We start from the raw sequence: 22,971 nt of genomic DNA on the forward strand, positions 1-22,971 counted from the left end.
TGTTTTTTGCAGGCTCTACAAATAATTTTATTGAAATTGAACAAATAACACAACAATCTTCCTAGGTTGGGGGCCACCCTCCCCAAGCCATTTCCCACACTCTAGAAGCACAGAGCTTGCACAGTATTTTACAAAAAGTCATCTCTATGTAGAAATCAGAGACTGCCTCAACATCATCATGAACTATTTACAAACCTTCACATTATAAGTAAAAGGAATTATGATTTTCCTCTTTTTTGTCCTACCCAGAGGCTCCAGTACTTTCCCTTGACTGATCTTGAGGGATGGGGATTACTGTAGGGGAGTGGGTGGTGGGGCCACTCACAGCTACTGGCACCAGTCTTAGGGTGTTGTCCCTTCCCAATTGTGTATGCATGTGTGTGTGTGCAGGGTGGGAGGCTGGTGCAAAGACATGGGGGATTAGACAAAATAGGTGGGATGGAATAACTCTCCATGGATACAAGCAGCCATAGCCCATCCCGACCCTGGCCTGTACCCTCTCAGCTTCTCAACTGAGGGTGTATGGGGACAACAAGTAAGGGGATCAGCCCAGTCCTGGGTGGAAAGAGAAGCCTCCCACACTAGTCCCCACTCCTACTGACAGGTAGCAAACTGTCCATACATCTGAAGGTGGGAACAAATGACAGGCAGGTGGGAAGACAGACTTGCACTGCCCATAGCCTCTGTCCAACACAGGAGGAATCGAGGTAGCAAATAGCTCTGACTAGTGGGTAAAAGAGAAGTGAAGGAGAGGAAGTTCCCACTTGTGTATAGCACCACAGCCCAGGGGCTGGAAGAAGGCAGACCTTGCTTGTAAAGGGCTGTAGCCTCTAGCAGGGATAGGCCCCAGGCAAGTTTCAAAGAAAGTAGGCCAGGCAAAGAACCAGGAACCAGGTATTCCCGACTGGTATATGCCCTGCCATGCCTCTTGCAGGAGTGGTTGGGGATGGAGGGCTGCTAAGTCTGCCATTAGCCTTCACCAGCCTCCAACCACCTCTTGGCCACACACAAACCAACATCCAACCAACACCGCGGTGGACTGACCCGCTCAAAGTAAAGGTTCTAGACCAACGGAGTTCATTCAGGGTTGTGGCCCCAGCTTGGGTGCCTCAATGGAAGCCACACCTTGAGCCTGGAGACTTCTTGCTGGGGCAGGGGATGCTTATGCCTGCCACTTCCCAGGCTCACACCTCATAGAGGATCACAGGAAAATCCACGTGGAGGCGGGGGGATCCAGCTTCACGATGCCCTGAAGAATCAGATTCCTATGCACACGCCTCAGCTTGGCCAGCTTCTGCCCGTTCTTGGTGACGATTGGTGACGAAAAACTCATAGAACTCGTGAGCCAGATCCCCATCTTCATCACAGATCATGGAGCCGCGGTGCGTGAATACCAAGCGGGGTACGACTCGGCCTTGAGGCCGCACCAAAGCTGAGTAAAAGCCGCACCAAAGCTGAGTTGCCACCCCCTGCCGCCAAAGCAAAGGGCCACAGGCCCCGAGCTTTGGAGTTCCTGGCGCCCTGTCAGGGCTGCTGGCACAAGGCGGTCCCCGCGGCCACTCTCCTCTTACCTCGCAGTCGGTGCCACCCTGTCCTGTCTCAGTTTCGGCTCGCAGGTGCCACCCACTTGGTAGGTTTTAATCTGGAATTCCATGCATGAACTTCAGGAGGTCCATGAACCCATGAAGTTTCACTATAAAACTTCAATATGTCATGTATGTGCCCTTCTGGATACATAGGTTTGTAACTTTCATTAACGTTTCAAAGGAACCTGTAACCATCCTAAAATTTAGTATCATGGTCCCATGTTCTCATTGATTCATTATTTAAGCTTGCTGTGAAAAATACAACTTCTAGTACTTGTATTCTTTTTTTCCTTTAATATTCTTTTAATGTGTTAAATATACTATTGATTATGACTCTCTCAGTTATAGAGAAAAGAAGCCGATTTAAAAACACTCAAGGAAAAGCAGGAGACGTGAAAGATTTATTCAAGGACCCTCAATCAGGGAAGAAACTACTTACTTTAAGAAAGGAGCTTGAACTTGGTCTGTCTTTTCATACATTTCATCTAAATAAGCCCCAGTATACATGCTTAAAGAGATATTTGCATTTCAGAATTATTTTAATAGTGAAAATTTGAAAATAAATATTCATCAAATTAAGGATGGAAATGGGTATATTAATAGAGTTGACTACTGTGTAGCAGTTAGGATAAAACAAATCTACATATATCTGCATAACTCAAAAGTATAATGTTGAGTGGGAAGAAAAAACAAATGGCAGAATAATATGTTCAATATTATATCACTTGTATAAAGTTTTAAAACATGCAAAATTAGGTTATATGTAGTTTACAGAAACACATGCATGCAGCAAAAGAATAAAAACACAATGGGAATCATAGCCCCCCAGTTTAGATTTGTTTTGCCCCTATTGAGAAGAGAAAGAGAACAAAAAGGGCCTCTCAGGGAATATCAATTCTATCTATCCTAGAGAACTTCTTTAAAATAAATCAGAATTAAATATGACAAAAATTTAAGATTTGGTAAAGTGGTGGATTTGTGACTGTTCTTTATATTACTCCACATTTTTCTTTGTTTTAAATGTAAGGGGCACTAAAAACTCCATTAGCAATGACCTAGACTACTTCTTGGTATAATTAACAGGGGTTCAAAGGGAAGAGGAACTTATAATCACATTTCAGGCTCCTTTACAGAAATGAGACTCATTCTCCTCAAGGGTGGACACTGGAAAAGGTTACTGGGGAGGAAAGAGGGAATTTATCAAAGAAAAAAAGAATGGAAGGGGGAAGAAGAGAAGAGGATAATATCTCTGGTATTTAAAAAAATTTAAAAAAAAAAACATACAAACACGTGAGTATCTTCCTCAGCAAAAAGAAACAAAAGAAATGAGAAATGACCTTATTAAGTTGCAGTTTCTGTCTGCCTCGTTCTAGCTTCTTCCCCTTCAGGCTGTATCATTGAAAGAAAAAAAAGAAAAGCCGGGCTCGGTGGCTCAGCCTGTAAACACGGCCTTTGGGAGGCTGAGGTGAGTGGATTCCCTGAGCCAGCGGGTTCGAGACCCGCCTGGGCAGCAAGATCTCATCTCTACAATAAATCAAAAAATCAGCCGGGCGTGGTAGCGCATGCCTGTAATTCCGGCTACTCGGAAGGCTGAGGCGGAAGGATCGCCGAAGCCCAGAAGGTCGAGGCTGCGGTGGCCAGGAGCAGCCACTGCACTCCAGTTTGGGTGAGAGTGAGACTCCAACTCAAAAAAAAAAAAAAGAAAGAAAGGAAAAAAAAAAAAAGATATTCTGGCTCTATTACTTTCTTCAGGGAAAGAAATACTTCTGAGGTTTTTTTTTTTTTATTATCAAGTGATTCTATTAATAAAGAAAAATTTCTAATTCCTTAAGTATTGTTAAAATGAGATTTAACCTTATATGGAGTGCAACTTGTCTCTAATTCCTCTAGTCCATTCCTAACAATGGCACAAATGAAAAAAACAACAAAAGGATTAATCTTCTCATTTTTAATCTCTCCTTGAAAACATTCCAGCAATCTATCATAATAAAACCCAGAAATCAAGGTAAATGCTGAATCCATATTTTGATCATTTGTATGTTACATGTTCTAACATCTGTCCCTATAGGATTTTTGTACATCGCTGACATTTCCTCCAAAAGTGACACAAAATTGCAAAATAAGTAATAGTGGCAATAATAATCGTTTTGCCTTAAATGTCAAGGCTCTGAAAACTGTATGTCAGCTCCTATTATGTTCATTAATACCTACCTTGACTAAAACATGCAAATCAAAATATCAAGGAAATTAACTTCATAAAGCTTTTAAAAAATAGATTCTGAAGCTGTCGCAGAATATTGAATCTTTTCCCTAGACAATTCTGGATAATCAAGGAACATAATGGCAAATGCCATGAAATGAAGGACTAACAAATGAAGATAAATTTAATTAGGCATAGGCTTACTTTTACTCATGCAATGAGAAAGCAAAGTTCCAGTATTGCAAAGGAAGGAAAGGTGGGATGTAACATTTCATAGGCAACAGCACATTCTGTAGAAAAATAAATCCTCTATGATTTATGAATCAACTATATTATACTGCTTGACAACATTTAATCTCAATTGCCATAAGCAATCTCAAGAATATTGACAGAACAAAACACCTTCAACTCATAAAAGGTTGAAATCAACCAACAACTAAGAACACTATAAAGCTTTCCCTTCCGTGTTACTTTAACCTAGTAGAATAACCTGATTGAAAAGTCAAATTATATCACCATGATTTTAAAGCCTGTTGTTCTATTTTTTAAAATATATTCCAGTCAGCCAGAAATTGTTTCTAAAGTTCTATATGCCAATGTACTTGGAAAATATTAATTCCATTAGCAGGCTATTTCAGGAAATAGTAAGCATATTTCTTGGGGAAAAAAAAAATGTGACTTTTAAAAAAACAGCCTCAAAAAAAAAAAAAGAAGTATGAGGTAAAAACGAAAACAAAGATGATTTTTATATGCAATTAGAACTCCTTCCCATCACATATCAAAGGTGTGACAGCTGCTTTTCTACTGAGAAGGTAGTGTTTTGGATTTGGGTCTTTAAACCAAAAAGCCTATCTTGGGATGGAACTATAAGTAGTCTCTCTGCCTCTTAATCATCGGCAACTGCTAAATGAAGTGTATCTATTTTCTCTGTTACATTACTATTGGCAACCAGGTCCTCAGTAAGTGCCCAGAAATGTTTCCATGGTTACAAAAAGCATTCAGCACTCTCTTGTTTTGGGCCAATTTAGCTTAAAATCTATTGTGGAGAAAAATATGGCACATTAAAAAACATAAAATCAAGATGCAACATTATGAAAAGCATTCAAGGTTAAATAGGAAAAGCGGGGTTGACAAAGCTTTTTAAAATGTGCACATAAATCACTGATTAAAATGCTGCCTTTTCCTAGTGTATCTCCAGTACCTCTCTTTAACAGACTGCAAAGCAGCCCACGTACCATGGTTTACATCTCTCCTTAGTATAAAAACACAACTGAGTTCAGGAGGATTCTTTAAGACTGTTAACCTGCAAGTAAAATTCAAAAACAAACAAACGAACAATAGGTGTTTTAATGTTCATACAATTAAGAGTTCAGTCACTTATCCTAGTGTCATGGGGCCCTCAGGGTATTTAAATATTTTGAGGAAAGAGAGAAATAAGAGCTTTTGTCTAATGGTAATAAGGCACTGGAAGTAAATTAGTGGACTATATCACATCAGAGAGAGAAAAAAAATGGAAGTTCCATAGAGGCAATTTAGCCAAGCTCTTCCATCTATAAAGTTGTGAGTGAATTGGGCTGAGGCTGTCTCATTCTAAGCCTATGCTGCATTCCCAATTCCCACGGTCACCAAAGGGCATTAAAAACATGTTTGCATCCTCTGGAACAGATTAAACAAGTGATATAAGCATCTGCAGAGTCTGGAGAGATTCATGGCTTATATTTGTGCATACTTGTCCGTTCCCAGAGTACCATGTACTCTGTACATGGTAAGCAGTCAGTACATATTTGATTGGTCAAGAAGGACTATAGTACAAGACCTCTCTTTATAGAGAATTTTTCCTCCTCATATATACCTATACACCCACACTATCCTTTATCCTTTTCTATTGCTCTTATTTTCCCTGTGAAATAGAAAGGAGTGGGTGGGATTCAAAGTCAAAATGCTGTTAAGCACAAATGTGAAGACTTCCAGGAAGATAGAGTAAGTGTACTTTTCCCTCTTCCTCTCTTAAGTACAACCCCAAACTCTCAATATTCTATATAAAATAAAGATGAGTAGACTGAAAGGTGCAGAGAAGAAGCCAGGCTGACTAGGAACTTGGGACTCAAGGAACAACACAGTGGTGTGTTCCTTGGGTTATTTTGCTTCATATATCCTAGACTTGAAGCTGAAGAAGCTGCCAGCACAAAACTGCCAATGGACACAGACACATACAGAAAGCCTCAATAAAAGCTTGTGCTCTCTCTGCCCAAAGGACCTGGAAAAGGGCAACCTAGCAAAACAGAAAAAAAATTTATAAAATAACTGCTCTACTCCTGTCAAACAGCACAGAAAAACTTAAGTCTCCCACCCTCACCCATGACAATAAAGGCCACATAGAGAGCCTAGACTTCCATCCTCACCAGTCTGTAAGGAGGCACCCCAATATCTCCACCAAGGGTGCCAGACAAGACCGACTCTCAGAACTTTCATCATCCCTGATGACCAGTAATGAACATCCCCTGCCCATATAGTGTCAGTGGAGACCATACAGGGAGCCTGATCTTCTCCCTCCACTTGGAAGTAATGGGGCATTCCTCCCCATCCCCATTTAGGTGATGTCAGAGAAGGGCTAGCAGAGACCCAAGACATTCACCAGCATCCAGTGATAATGAGGCCACCCCCCTCCTCAGTGTCAGTAGAAGCCATGAAAGATGGAACTCCTATCCCAACTCAGTAGGAACACTCCTTCTAGGGTCAAGGAAGCCAAGAGGGGAACCTGTACTTCTACCTCTACCTAGCACCAGTGGGGTGGTGTCGTTAGGCATGCCAGAGCCACATCAAAGACTCTTATGAGATGCCTTTTTGGCAAAGCAGTGACAAAATAATGATAGCTATTACTCTTTATATACTCATATTATCTTATACAGGCTCCTTCTTACAAGCTACTTCAATAATTTTCCAACATATATTCTTCCTTCTAGTTTAGCCTCCAAACTGATGCTAAAGTTATCCTTTTAAGCAGAGCTCTATTGGTGCCACTCTTGATTAAGATCTTTTTGAGATTTCCATTGTGAATAGTGCTGCAATAAACATGTGTATGCAAGTATCTTATTTGTAGAATAATTTGAGCTCCTCTGGGTATATTTCCAAGAAGGGGTTTGCTGGGTCATATGGAAGGTCAATTTCTAGTGCTTTTAAGAATCATCACACTGTTTTCCATAGAGGTTTAACTAGTTTGTACTCCCCTCAAGTATAGAAGTGCCTACAGGATAAATGCTAAATTCTTAGCATGAAAAACAAAGACTTTCCCAATTGTAAACTAAACTTTAGCCTCAAGATCTATCCGGGAAAATGTCAGACGTCCACATGTCAGTGTTCATGCCATTTTCTCCTTTCAGAATGCCTTTCTCCCTCCATTCACCTATTAAATTGTGACACATCCTCACAGTCTGCAGTCCTATACCATCTGCTCTGTAGAACCTTATCTGATCACCTCCGGCAAAACCATCTAGAAAGTTACCATGTACATTACCATAACCTTCCATAGACCTTTTTATAGGACTAGTTATGTGTATCTCTTATGCATGACAGAATTCTTTAATGGAAGACCAATACTTATTTACACATCTATTCTTCAGCCCAAACATTTCCACTCTTTAAACAACAACAACAAAATCTAGATAATTTGTATATAACATATTTTCTTAAACTCAACAAAGAGCTGAGGTCATAATGCAACCAACTAATCCAAAATTTAAGACGAGACAACTTCTTTCAAGGAGATAAAGGCCACAGGCACTTGCTTGCCAGGGACAGATGCTGGATTCATACAAGCTGGTAAGAATTAAGCTAATATTTTCAAGTAATTTCTAAAGATCAAATGTGGGCTAGTACATGAGTGAAAAACCCATGGGAGTTACAAAAGCATGAGATATTCAAACCCACTTAGAAGCTCTTCTTCACAGAACCCACCAGATACTCTCAAAGAAGACAGAGCAGGGTAGGAGCAGAGAGTTGCTCTCATGGTATAGTCATGAAGGCAGGGAAGAACAGCTACTACAGGGAAAAAAAGGAAGTCCTACTATGAAACAAAAGCTTCAAGCTACTTCGGGAAGGGCAGCAAATCCTGTTTCTCTCAAACCACAGGTACATATTAAGGTGGATAAATAGAATAGAATAAAAACTTCTAACACTGGGGAAGGGGCAGGAAGAAGACCTTGGGTCAGACCTTAGAGATCCTCTACCTCTGGAGGCAGAGCAGGATTACTGAGAATGTCCTAATCCCAAAACATAGGAACACAGCAACTGCCTAAGACTGAGGCAGCTCTAGAACTGTGGAAAGTACAATCTCCAACCCAACCACACCACACTAGCAGACACTACGTAATGAGTAACAGCAGGCTTCTTCAGGGAAAGAGACAAAAGCCTCCCTGATACAGGCAAAAAAAAAAAAAAGAAGGAAACAAAGCTGAAGATGGAGCTAATCTTGACAAAACCCTATAGCAAATAAGCTCCCCCCCAAACACGTGATAATAAAGAATTTTGATGTCCGTATTTCACTGAGATTAACAAGAACAACAGAACTCCATGCAGATTCTGACTAAATTGACTCAACTCCCTCACACTAAACGCCCCGCATTAGAAAAGTCTTGCTCATTTTTAGGAAGACATACTACATACTTTCCCTACATGTGATGTTCTATTTTCAGTCATAAATTACAAGGCAAACAAAAAAGCAGGAAAGAAGACACCCTGTCAAGAGACAAAGCAATCAAGAAAGTCAAACTCAAATGCAACTCAGATCCTGGAAATGTCCAACAGGGAATTTAAAATAACTATAATTAATATGTTAAAGACCATAGTGGAAGGAGGGGGTGATGTACATTAATTGATGAGGAATTTCAGCGGGTGAATTGAAATTATCTTAAAAATACAATCCAATCAAAATGCCATAAATGAAAAACAAGGTAACAGAGATGAAGAATGTTTTTGTAAACTTGACATAGTCAAAGAAAATATTAGTAAACTTGAAGAAGTTACATCAAAACTGACATAGAAACAAGAAAAAAGAGTGTTGGAAAAAAGGAGAACATCTGAAAATTGTGGGGTAATACCAAACAATCTAACTGAAATACCAGAAGAAGGAGCAGGAAAGAATGGGGTAGAATAAATAACTGAAGAGAAGATGGCCAAAACTTTTTCAAAACTAATGAAATTCACTAAACCCATAGACCTAATAAACTTAGAAAACACAAGAAAAACATATACCAGATCATTCACATACACACATACACACATGTACACATGAACCCACACACATTTCTAGACACGTTCTGCTGGAAAATCAAAGATAAAGGCAAAATCTTGACAGCATCGGGTGGAAAAAAGACACATCACATACAGAGAACCAGTTTAAAAAATTACAACAGATTTCTCATATGAACATTAAGTAAGCATGGTGAAATGGCAAACTTAAGGTGCTGAAAGAAAGTGACTATGACCATAAACCCATATATTTTTCAAATAAATGAGAAATATTTTTCAGACAAACAAAAACTGTAATAATTCATTAGCAGCATATATGCACTATAAGTGTTAAATGAAGAGTGCTTCAAATTGAATTAAATAAAGGTAAATGAATAAAACAGCTAAAATATTTTTCAGAAATAAGTGACAAATGTTTCAAAGAAAAGTTGAGATAATTCATTAGTGGCATATATGCACAAGTTAAAATAAAGAAGTTTCAAGTGGCATCAATAAGGTAAATATAATTTTTTCCTTATTTTAACCATTCTAAGAGATAACCAATGGTCTGAAGCAAAATAGTGTCAGTGTATTATGTGTTTATTGAATGTGTAAAAGTAAAATATATGATATCAATAAAATATAGAAAAAATTCAGAGCATACTGTTGTAACATCATCATACTATAAATGAAATATGATTTCAAGATAGACTGTAATTAATTAAAGAGGTATGTCAAAATTCTAGTGTGACCATTAGTTTTTTGTATAATGAGCCCAGAATGGATATAAAAAGAAAGCAGAAAATATTTGGATAAAAGAAGCAAAGAATAGATAGAACAAATGAATCTAGTACAATGACAGATTTTAATAAAATAGTATTAATAACTACATTAAATGCAAACAATTAAAACACACCAACAAAAGAAAAAAAATTGCTAGATTGGAGTAAAAAAAGTAAGACCCAATTAATTATATGGTATGTACAAGAAACTTACCATATGGGATAAGGGTAAAGTTAAAAAATGGAAAATAAAATATGCCAACACTAATCAAAAGAAAGCTGGAGTGGCCATATTAATACCAAAGTAGAGTTTATAACAAGCAATATTACCCAAGATAAAAATGGGGCATTGCATAGTTCTTGGTCAATTCACCAAGAAAACATCTATTTCTGAAATGTGTATATGCTTAACAACAGAACTTCAAACTACATAAAGCAAAAACTGATAGAAATGAAAAAGAGAAATAGCCAAATCCACAATTAGAGACTTCAATACTGCTCTCTCAGAGATCTACAAAATAAAACCAGTAGGAAAAAAAAAAATCAATAGACAAAATAAGTATTAGGAAATCTGGCCAGTTGCAGTGGCTCATGCCTGTAATCCCAGAACTTTAGGGGGCTGAGGCGGGAGGATTGCTTGAGTCTAGGAGTTCTAGACTAGAATAGACAATATAGCGAGACTTCATCTCTACAAAACACATAAAAAAAATAGTCAGGCATGGTAGCATGCTCTTGTAGTGCCAGCCACTCGGGAGGCTGAGGAGGAAGGATCACCTAAGCCCAGGAGGTCAAGCCTGTGGTGAACTGTGATCATGCCACTGCACTCTAGCCTGGGCAATAGAGTGAGACTCTGACTCAAAAAAAAAAAAAAAAAGAAAAGAAAAGAAAGGAAAGAAAGAAATTCTGAAAAACACACACTAATAACTGAAAAATACTCTTTTCAATTATAGAATACATAGTCTTATCAAGTACATATGAAACATTCAACAAGTTAGAATATATTCAACAATAAATAAATAATACATAAATAAAATAATAAATAAAACAAACTTTAATTATCTTTTAAAACATAATAATACAATGTGCTCAGGCCATTGGCCTGAAACTGGAAATCAACAACAGAAAAATATCTAGAATATTCCTAATATTTGGAACTTAACCAACACACTTTTATTTTATTTTATTTATGGGCCTTCCTTCGGTCTCAATTTCACCTGGTTTGAGATCAGGTACCCTTATTGATGTTATATGCCCTTCCCCTCCCCTGGCAGTTTCCTGCTACTGCCAATCCCTTATGTTATTATGGTAAATGTTTGGGGTCCACTTATGCATGAGAACATGTGGTACTCAGTTCTTTGTTTCTGGGACAGAACCCTGAATATTATAGACTCTAAATCCACCCAAGTTGTTGTCCATAATTTTGTCCTTCTTTATGTCTGCATAATATTCCATCATGTATATAATCAAATATTTTTATTTTTTAATTTTTTTTAATTTTGAAGATGTGGGGTATAATTCGGAGTGAGGTACCCAAATGTTAATTATGCAGGTACCCTTGTTGATGAGGTGTGCCCCACTGGCAGTTTCCTACCATTGACAATTCTGCCCCCTCTCCCCTGGCAGTTTCCCACTACTGCCAATCCCTTTCTTATAGTATTACAATAGTTGTTCAAGGTCCACTTATGAGTGAGAACATGTGGCACTCAGTTATTTCTTTCTGTGATAGATCACTCAGTATCATAGTCTCTAAATTCATCCAAGTTGCTGCGAAGTTCATAACGCTGTCCTTTTTATGGCTGTATACACTCTGGTATATTACACAGCCATATTACATTTTTTTAATCCAGTCTACTTTCAATGGGCAGAACGATTGGTTCCATGTTTCTGCTATTGTGAACAGAGCTGCAATAAACATGTGTGTGTAGTTGTCTTTTTTATAGAATGATTTTTGTTCCTCTGATTATATTCTCAGAAGGGGGACTGCTGAGTTGTATGAAAGGCCAATTTTTAGATCCTTTAGAAGCTGCCACACTGTTTTCCACAGAGGTTGTACTAATTTATACTCCCATCAACAGTTTAGAAGTGTTCCCTTTTTCCTGCATCCTCTCCAACATCTGTTGTTTTTTGAGTTATTGATAGTGGCCATCCAGATCGGAGTTATGTGGTATCTCAGTGTGGTTTTAATTTGCATTTATTTGATGATTACTGAAGCTGAGCATTTTTTAATGTATCTCTTGGATGCTCATATGTCTTCTTTTGAGAAGTATCTATTCATATCTTTTGCCCACTTTTTAATAGGGTTTTATTTTTTCTTCTTTTGGCACATCTAAGTTCCTTGTAGATCCTGATTGATAGGGCTTTATCAGATGTACAGTTAGCAAATATTTTTTTCCCATTCTGTGGCTGTCTCCCTGTTCTCTTGACGATTTCTTTTGCTTTGCAGAAGCTTTTCAGATTGATGAGGTCTCACTTGTCTATCTTCTCTCTTACGGCATGGGCATTTGGGGTTTTGATAAGGAATTGGCTGCTTATTCCAACTTTCGTAAGAGTGTCTCCTGCATTTTCTAAGATTTTTATAGTTTGAGGTTTTATGTTTATGGCTTTAATCCACTTAGAGTTGGTTTTTGTGAATGGTGATAAGTACTGGTCCATTTCATTCTTCTGCATGTGGTCAGCCAGTTTTCCCAGCACCATTTACTGAGTAGGTTCTTTTGCTAAGGATTGTTTTGGCTATTCATGGTCATTTATGTTTCCATGTGAATTTCTGTATTGTCATTTCTAGGTCTGAGAAGAATGATATTGGTAATTTAATGGGTATTGCACAGACTCTGTAGATTGCCTTAGGTAGGAGGGACATCTTAACAATGTTGATTCTTCCGATCTATGAGCATGGAATATTTTTCCATTCGTTTGTGTCTTCTTTGATTTCTTTGAGCAGTGTTTTGTAGTTTTCTTGTAGAGGTCTTTCACTTCTCTGGTTAGGAAAATGCCAAGGTATTTCATCCCTCCATCCATGGCTGTTGTGAATGGGACTGTGCTTTATTTTGTATCCTGAGATTCTGCCAAAGTCCTATATCAGTGCAAGGAAGTTTTTGACAGATTCTCTTGGATTTTCAAGGTATGGATTATATTGTCAGCAAAGAGGGTTAAATTAACTTCCTCTTTTCCTATATGGATATTCCTTATTTCCTTTTCTTGTCTGATTGCTCTAGTTAGGACTTCCAACACTATGTTGAACAGAGGGGTAAGAGTGGGCAGACTTGTCTTGTTCTGGTTTTCAGGGGAAACACTTCCAGTTTTTGTCAGTTTAGCAATATGTTGACCGTGAGTTTATCATACATGGCTCTTACTATTTTGAGGTATGTTCCCTCTGTACCTAGGTATTCTAGGGTTTTAATCAAGAAGGAATGCTGGATTTTATTGAAAGCTTTTTCTGTGTCTAATGACATAATCATGTAGTTCTTGTTTTTACTTCTGTTGATGTATTTAATTACATTTATGGTATTGCAGATGTTGAACGGGCCCTATTCCTGGGGATGAAGCCTACTTATTCATGGTGTATGATTTTTGAGATGTGTTGTTTGATCTGGTTTGCTAAAATCTTGTTGAGAACTTTTGCATCTATGTTCATCAGGGATATTGGCCTGTAGTTCTCTTTCTTTGTTGGATCCTTACCCAGTTTGGGTAACAGTGTGAAGTTAGTATCATAAAATGATTTGGGGAGAGTTCCATCATTCTCGATTACCTGAAATAATTTCAATGGAATTGGTATCAGTTCCTCCTTGTAATATTTCATAGAATTCCACTGGAAAGTCATCTGGATCTGGTCCAGGGTTTTTTTGTTTGTTTTTGTTTTTTTTTTGGTAGGTAGTTTTCTCATGCCAGAGTCAATTTCCTAGGTTGTTATTGGTCTATTTAGAATTTCACTTTCTTCTTCTTTCAACTTTGAGAGGTTGTGTAATGTTAGAAAGTCTTCTAGTTCATTTAGGTTTTCAAGTTTGTTTCCATACAGGTGTGTACAGTAATCTCTGATAATCTTTTGTATTTCTTCGGGGTCTAGTTGTGACTTGATCTTTTGTGTTTCTGATTGTGATTATTTGGGCTTTTTATCTCCTTTTTCTTGGTCATTCTGGCTAGGGGTCCATCAATCTTCTTTATCCTTTCAAAGATCCAGTTTTTTGTTTCATTGATCTTTTTCTATGACATTTTTGTCTTCTGTGTTCCATATTTGGGTTTTTATTTTGGTGATCTGGATTCTTCTGGTGAAGTTAGAGTTTTGGTGATCTTGCCTTTTCAGCTCCCATAGGTGACTTGTTAGGCTATTAATTTGGGATCTTTCTATTTTCTTGATGTATGGTCATAGAGATATAACTTTCCCTCTTAGTACTCTTTTCATGGCATCCCAGAGGTTTTGGTAAGATGTTTCTTCATTTTCATTTATTTCCAGGGATCTTTTAATTTGGTTTTGATTTCTGTGTTGACCCAAGGGTTGTTCAACATCATGCTGTTTAGTTGTCCATGTCTTTGTGGGTTTTGGGAGAATTTTGTTGGTGGTGATATTTATTTGTATATGGTCTAAGAAGATACATGGCAGTATTTCAATCTTGTGAAATTTGCTTTGCTTGATTTATAGTCGAGAATGTGGTTGATCTTGGAGTACATTCCATACAGTGATGAGTAGAATGAATATTCCATGGTCGTTTGGTGGAGTGTTCTGTGGTATCTATTAAGACCATTTGGTCAAACATCAAGTTGAGGTTCTCGGTCTCTTTGTTGAATTTTTGTCTTGATGAGCTATCCAGGGTTGTTAGTGGGGTATTTAAGTCCCCAACTGTGATAGTGTTAGAGTCAATATTTTTTTTAGTAGCTGCTTTATAAAACCTGGTGCTCTTTAGTTGGTTGCATAATATGTTTAGGATAGATATTTCCTGGTGATGAATTGAACCTTTTTCATTGTGTAGTGCCCTTCCATATCTTTAAAAGCTTTGGATAGCTTAAAGGTTCTTTTGTCTGATATTAAGATCACAACTCCTGTCTTCTTCTGTGACCCGTTCACCTGAAAATTTGTTTTCCATTCCCTAACTTTGAGCCTGTGAGTGTCCTTTGTAGTGAAATGTGTCTCCTGGAGGCAGCATATTTTTGGGTAATTTGTGTATGTGTGTGTGTGCTCAGTTTGCCATTCTGTGTCTTTTCAGTGGTGTATTTAGTCCATTCACATTCAGTCTTATTGAAATGTGAGAGTTTGTCCCAGTCCTAAGGTTCTAATAAGGTTGCTTTATTTTCTTTTAGCTTTTGTTGTAATGTGTGTGTGTTCATTTTTGTGGTGTGCTGTGTGTTCTGTAGTTTCTGTGTTTGTGATATTGTGAAGTAATATGGTCTTTCTTTTGTTTCTTTTTTCTTCTGTGAACAGCACTTTTTAAAACATCTTCTGTAAAGCTGGTCTGGAAGCAGCATATTGTCTTAGGGATTGAATGTCTGGGAAGGATTGTAATTCTCCATGGCTAATGAAGCCTAGCCTGGCTGGGTAGGTAATTTTTGGTTGAAATTGTTTATCTTGAGAACATTAAAGATTGGGGTTCAATCCCTTCTGGCTTGGAGTGTTTCTGCAGATAAGTCTGCAGCAATTCTATTTGGTCTTCCCCAGAAGGTAACCTGACTTTTTTCCCTTGCTGTCTTTGGGATTTTTTTTTTTTCTTTTTCTTTTTTTTGAGTTGGAGTCTCACTCTGTCGCCCAGACTGGAGTACAGTGGCCACTCCCGGCCACCACAGCCTCGACCTGCTGGGCTCCAGCGATCCTTCCGCCTCAGCCTTCCAAGTAGCCAGAATTACAGGCATGCGCTACCACGCCCAGCTGATTTTTTGATTTATTGTAGAGATGAGGTCTCGCTGCCCAGGTGGGTTTTGAACCCACAGGCTCAGGCAATCCACTCACCTCAGCCTCCCAAAGGCACGGGATTACAGGCTGAGCCACCAAGCCCAGCTTTTTTTCTTTTATACCTACTTTGTGTAGGCAAATTATTGTGTCTAGAGGTTGGTCTTCTCATAAGATGTCTTGCAGGGGTTCTCTGAATCTCTTGTGCTTGTATTGTCACATCTTTGGCCAAATGAGAAAAGTATTCTTTAATGACCTCATTGGATGTTTGTTCCTAGGTGTTTTCTGTTTCTCTTTCTATTTCAGGTATTCCAATCAGACATAGGCTTAGCTTCTTGATAAAACTGCACATCTCTTGGAGAACTCCTTCTTTCTTCTTAATTTTGTTTCTATATTTTTTATTAGATTGGGTTAATTCCATATTTTGGTCTTCTAGCTCTAAGATTCTTTCTTCTGCTTGGTCCATTCTGTTTCCATGCTTGTCAGGTTATTACTTATTTATTGAATGGAGTTCTTTATTTCTGTTACTTCTAATATACTTTCTTGAGTCTGTCCAATTACATTGCAATTTCATTTAGCTTTAGCCCTTGCATTTCTTGATTTTTATTCATTCTATCCAACAATTCTTTGATCTCTGTAAGTACCTTCTGGGTACCATCATTCTCAGAGATAGCTATTGTTTGTGCTCCAATAGCTGTTCTTTTAGGCACCAACTCCTTGTTGGAGCTCTGAAGGTTACCAGTGATTTTTCATTGGTTTTTCTTCATTTGTAGTAGTTCTCTTATCTTTCTGTTTAATTCCATTGCTCAGTAGGAAATGGAGAAGCAATCACTTCCAATATTTGATCTACCTTCTGTCCTTCCCTGAGTTGGGGCTCCAGGTTTGTTCAATTATGAAATAAGGCTGGGGTTGGGGCATTGTGCTGTTTACAATTTTGAGCACTTACTAAGGGGTGGGGGAGGGCTGCAAGAATTCAGAACCTACTGACAAATCACAATGCTTGCTATCTGGTAAATTGGACAGCTGGAACTCACTTTCCATCTCCACACAATATGACCTTACAATGGGTATGCCTGAGGGTATAAATGAGAAAATAGAGGGAAGAAGGAGGAAAAAAAAGAGAAAGAAGAATAAACAGAAAAAAACACAGAGAAAGAACAAAGAGAGAAAAAGGAGGAGGAAAGAAAAGAGAAAAACAAGCAACAAACAAAGTGAACAAATGAGACAATTTAAAAAGAGAGAAACAAACAAAATAAAACCAAAACTCAAAAAAACCCTGTTGATAGAGATTTCTCAGCTTTAGTATAGCTCTCTGGTGGGGGGAGCTCCCTCTTGTGGTGGGTTCTGTGACTGCGTATCTGTTACTGTAGGTTCCCTCATCACTGTTGAAACTTGAGATGTTAGAATCTTCACCCTCTGCTGCCTGCAATTGATAGCCAGTATAGCAGGCACCCACAGGGTGGGAGTGTAACTTGACTCAGCATCTCCTGGGATCTCTCCCCCCTCTTTGTGGTCACAGCTACCACAACATCTAGTTCATGGCAGGGCAATGGGATCTCCAGCTTCTACCCTGCCCTCCTGATCTCTTTCACTTGTTGCTAAGGGAAGGGGGTAGGGGGTGGTCAGCTAGGCATTCACCAGCATCCTTCTTGGTCAGATCCGCTGTATATATCTGTTGCCCAGCAGTTGGCTCAGTGCAGCGCGTGGATCATCTGGGGTTCTATATCTGTCATTACCTACCAGGTCTTGTGCACTGGAGGTGATGCTCTCTGTGTTCATGGAGAGCATCTCCAAAGCAATGCAGAGATCACCTTGGGTCTTAAGATGCAGGTCTACTGCTCCATGCAGAATGTCTTGGAGCACTGCTCTGCTCAGGCTTTAGAGTGGCTGCCCAGTTTCTCTACAGACTGCTGTTCCTGCAACAAACAGGTTTGGGAAAGATAGCTCTCTCCCCAGCAAGCACAACAATCTCAAAATCTCAGGTCCCAGTGGCAAGACCTTGCAGCCTAGCCTGGTGCTGGAGGTGGTGGCAGCAAGTCCAGGTTCAGGGTAGCCTCTCTCCACTGCTTCTTTGGGACTCTGGTCCCCTCACTAGGCTCCCTCTGCAGTCCTTGCTGCCAATGTCTGGCCTGGTGCTATGATGGTGGGAATGGTAGTCACTCCAGCAGCTTTTTCCTGGGAGAAACTTTGCTGATTTAAGAAAATAGCACCAGGCTCGGTGGCTCAGCCTGTAATCCTGTGCCTTTGGGAGGCTGAGGTGAGTGGATCGCCTGAGCCCACGGGTTTGAGACCCACCTGGGCAGCGAGACCTCATCTCTACAATAAATCAAAAAATCAGCCGGGCGTGGTAGCACGCACCTGTAATTCTGGCTACTCGGAAGGCTAAGGCGGAAGGATCACCGGAGCCCAGCAGGTCGAGGCTGCGGTGGCCGGGAGTGGCCACTGCACTCCAGTCTGGACGACAGAGTGAAATTCCAACTCAAAAAAAGAAAATAGCACTCAGCTTCTGTGCTCCAGGAAGTACTAGGGTCCAATCAGAGCAGCTGCAGAACCAGCCATTTCACCAGGAAAGCCCTAGCCACTTGCTCCCAAGTCCCCACTTAGTCAGCCATTCACATGCCCACTTACACACAGACATGCATGTAAATTCTTTCATACACTCACTCACTCATACAGAAACTCACACAATCCAACTGGTTACACTGCCATCTTGGAAACTTTAACAAGCACAGTTTTAAATAGTCAAAGCATGAAAGAGGAGTAACAAGGGAAATTTTAAAATATTTTTAATCAAAGGAAAATAAAATCAAACAAATAATATTATTTGATGAACCTAAAGTACTGCTTAAAGAGAAATTTACAGGTTAAATGATATTGGAAAGGAAGAAAGAATAAATTATACCCAAAGAAAGAAAAATAAAATAATACCAATAAATGCAGAAATTAAGAGCAAAAAACAAAAGAGAAAAATTAATGAAACAAAAAACAAAGTCTTTGAAAACGTAGGTAGGTAGATGATAGGTAGATAGATAGATAGATAGATGATAGATAGATAATACTCTACCCATACAGATCAGCAACCCCAAAAAAGGACAAAAATTACCAATATCAGGAAATAAAGGAAGAAATAACTACAAATCCTATCAACATTAAAAGAGCAGTAATAAACTTCTGTCTATAAGGTCAACAACATAAAGAAAATGAAAAGATATTCTTGAAAAACACAATGCCACAAATCACTTAAAGAAAAACAAACTCAGTTAATCTTATAAACTGGGCTCGGTGGCTCAGCCTGTAATCCCATGCCTTTGGGAGGCTGAGGTGAGTGGATTGCCTGAGCCCACGGGTTCGAGACCCGCCTGGGCAGGTGAGACCTCATCTCTACAATAAATTAAAAAATTAGCTGGGCGTGGTAGCGCACGCCTGTAGTTCCAGCTACTTGGAAGGCTGAGGCGGAAGGATCGCTGGAGCCCAGCAGGTCGAGGCTGTAGTGGCCGGAAGCGGCCACTGCACTCCAGTCTGGGCGACAGTGAGACTCCAACTCAAAAAAAAAAAAAACCAAAACTTATATATGTTACAGCTATTACATAAATTACATTTGTATTTCAAAATCTTCCCACAAAGAAAATCCCAGGCTCAGAAGGCATCATTGAAAAATTCTAACATTAAAAAAAACCATGAATTCTACACAAATTTGTTCAGACTATAGAAAAGGAAAAATACTGCACAACTCATTTTATGAAGTTAACATTATCCAGAACTAGACAAAGATATTGCAAAAAAAAGTATGAACAATATTTCTAATGAAAATAGATGAAAAAAATCTTCAACAAAATACTAGTAAATCAAATCCAGCAATCTATGAAAAGGGTACTATACCATGACCAAGTAGATTTTATCTAAACTATGCAATACTGGCTCAACATTCAGACTTAATCTGTGTGGTTTGTTTCAACATAATAAACAAGAAAAATATATGACTGTCTCAATAGATGCAGGATAGCAGGATGCAGATGCAGATACAGGATAGACTTCAACATCCTTTTTTTGATAAAAATTCTCAGCAAATTGGAATACAAGGATACTAATTTAACATAATAAAGAATATCTATAGAAGCCTGCACCTAACTACTAGTAATAGTGAAAGACTGAAAGCTTTTTACACTAAGTTTAGGGTCAAGACAAGGATATCCACTCTCACCACTCTTATTTAACATGATAATAGAGGTCCTATCCAATGTAATCAGTCAAGAAAAATAAATAATAGACACTGATAATGAAAAAAAAACCTAGAAACAACTCAAATATTCCTCAACTGATGAGTCAATCAACAAACTGGTATATTCTAGCAATAGAGTACTATTCAGCAATTTTAAAAAGCAAACTACAGAAAAACACAACAACATAAATAAATCCAAATGCATTATGATAAGAGAAAGATGGCAGACTCAAAAGACTACAAACTGCACAATTCCATTTACCTGACATTCTGGTAAAGATAAAACAATAGAGACAGAAAATGCATCAGCACTTGCCAGGGGCTAGAGAAGGGGAAGGGACTGACTACAAAAGGATGTGGCAAAATTTGAGATAATAAAACTGTTTTATACTTAGATTGTGGTAAGTCTTTTTGTCAAGAAATCATAGAACAGTACACTGAGAATATATTTTACTTTACGTAAATTATACCCCTAAAAAGAAAAAAAAAGACAGAGTATGTGTATGTGTAAACTCTAAAATCAGACTGCCAGCTCTGCCTCTTTCTAAATGTAAATCTTGGGTATGTTCTCAAACTTGCTAAGCATCCATTTTCTCAACTGTAAAGTGAGAATAATAATAGTATCTGCTTCTTAAAGTTTTTAGCTTTCCTTGTTGCTATTCCATTGTTAATTATTATTTGATGTCCTACCTGCTATACACGTATCATTGTACTCACTGTTAAGAACGCAGAGATGAATCTATGGCATGGTCCCTACCTTCCAGGAGGCTACATGTAGTGAATAAACGTTTCCTGTGTGGCCAAACGAACACAACTATTTTACTGCCATTAGACTTTGCACTTACAAAAATTAACAAAACCAGTGTTAGGCATCTATTAAGCCACATTCACATCGATTTCAAATATATAGTTCAACTTTGGCAAGAATTTTCTGAAATATGAATCGAAATTTCAACCCAAATCTAAGAGATTCCATTGTTGGTTCACATATTTCTAGAATTATCTCTACAGATAGTTTTAAAAGAGTCAAAATTGCAATGATTTATAGTTTAACAGGTTCAGAAAGAATATCAGCCTTCCTCATTTTCACCAATTTATTTTAGCATTTCAATGTTACTTTAATTTGAATAAGAGTGTTAAGAAAGCGATATAAAGAGGAATATGAAATTAGTCTTACATATTAAGACTTTCTGTGTTTGGATAAAACACATCTCTAAAAAGATAAAGCTAAGAGATATCACTGAAAAGTCTGCTCTTTCCGACAAGAGGGAAATTAATAACTTTGTCTTTCCATCACATAAACGGCCTGTTAATCTGTGAAGTACATATGCATTACAACCACACATCCTGCACACATACTCAACTCCCTTCTGTGTATATCATTTGCCTTCATCCCTTAGCCAGGTGAAATGTCCTCACTTCAAGGTTAGAGTATCAGAAGCATGAGAAATTCATGCTGAAACAGACTACAGCTACTTTTACAGAGTTAATTACATTTTTATCATATTCATTATAAATTTATTGAAGGCCTAATATGTGCTTAGTTCTCAAAGCATAAAGTTCAATTCGTAGTTTTTATTAAATGTGTCCTTACCATTCAGGGCTAAAAGAAAATCAAGCATACTTATTTTAAAGATTTCCCATCTACTGTCACCTCACATCACGTCTCAGTGAAACACTGTGAGAAGTGTTCTTGGAGTGTTATCAACTGAAAATTCTGCAAGAAGTAAGGCTTTTTGCACAGGATTTCACACTGAATAATATAGTAACATCTAGAAATTCCTAACCTAGAGGGAAAAAAAGAACATTTTAAGATATATTTTGAAAAGTATGACATGTGCACAAGGGGCTTCTCAAACAGAATCCACAGACTCATTTTCACCATTTCACTTGCTCAGAACTATTGTTTTGGAATATGGAGCCCCCAGACATGAATCTTCCAAAGTTTTATTTACTGGAAATATTCCTAAGGATTGCATCTCTCAGTTAGAAGCCAGTATGTGGGAAGGTATAAGAGAGAAAAATAAAATCTGTATGATAACTAAAAGCAAATCAAAATAAAAAAGTAGAAATGTCCTTTGGAGGAACCCAGAGAAAACGATGACTGACTAGCTTACCTGGCTTTTTTCCATTAACAGTTTCTAAAGTACCAGGGAGCAGGCTGTCAAAGCCGTGTCGAAGACCACTTCTTTGCTTTCCAAGGTGATGCTCTTCCTCAGCAATAGAAGAAAGCACATGTGGTGACTTTTGGGCATCAAAGGTCTGATTGGGCCACTGGGACATTGTGGAATGTGACTCCTCTGCATGTTGGCTAAATCTGAGGCTTGAATTTTGGGCAGAGTCCTGCAAATCACTATTACAACATGAAAAATTATCCACTTCAAGAAATAAGGAATTTGCATCCTCTTGACTCCAATCATTGTCTTGTTCTTCATCTTCAAGGTAAGTTTCCTGAATCTGAATATCATCTAAGTCCTGGTCTAGCTTGTCACTCAATTTAGAGTCTTGTTTGTTTAAGTTAACCAGCGAAGCAGATAACATATCTCCTGCTTGCTGAAGAGCTTCATAAACACGGGATATCCAGGAAGAGAGAGGCTGGAAGAAGTTCTGAACATCCTGAGACGCCATGGTAATCACCATGACCAGCTATATGAGGTCTACAGAGTCCAATTCTTCAGTTCCTTCAATGCTCTGGACTTAATGTAAACTATAGAATAAGCATGATGAGAAATTAAATTGAAGGTCTCTTAATGGCTGTGAATATTTCACTCTCAAAACTTCTCAGCTGAAACAGAGGAAAGAAATACTTACACCTGTTAAAGTTACAACTTCAGACCCATCACCAGATACCTACAATCAATGTCAGACATCATTTGGGGACAAACAGAGACCATCATTGAAACCTTAAGATTTTCAGGCATCAGAATATCTAGCACAAATGCATTCCAATAAAGTAAAAAAGGTTGCTTAATAACAATGACTGAAGGTCTAGATGTAGATTATTTCAATGTCTATTCACATTCACAGGTATGTGCAAAGCTTCCATTAGCAGTAATGATTCTATTCATGTGGACTGAGAGAATTCT

At 38.3% G+C, this 22,971-nt stretch overlaps 1 protein-coding gene and 1 pseudogene across 1 annotated transcript in view; both read right to left on the reverse strand.

Moving 5' to 3' along the window:
• SYT16 (synaptotagmin 16) overlaps positions 1-22,581 on the reverse strand; it is a 126,061-nt gene extending 103,480 nt beyond the window's left edge. Inside the window, exon 1 of the mRNA XM_008070381.2 lies at positions 22,003-22,581. Coding sequence (XP_008068572.1) covers positions 22,003-22,525 — 523 coding nt within the window. The 5' untranslated portion in view covers positions 22,526-22,581. The remainder of the gene's footprint in view (positions 1-22,002) is intronic.
• Positions 1,185-1,654, reverse strand: LOC110596742 (annotated as a pseudogene).
• Positions 22,582-22,971: the final 390 nt, after the last annotated feature.

The sequence above is a fragment of the Carlito syrichta genome, unplaced genomic scaffold (genome assembly GCF_000164805.1).
Source record: "Carlito syrichta isolate Samal-C Ts95f unplaced genomic scaffold, Tarsius_syrichta-2.0.1 Scaffold313381, whole genome shotgun sequence".
Classification (NCBI taxonomy): domain Eukaryota; kingdom Metazoa; phylum Chordata; class Mammalia; order Primates; family Tarsiidae; genus Carlito; species Carlito syrichta.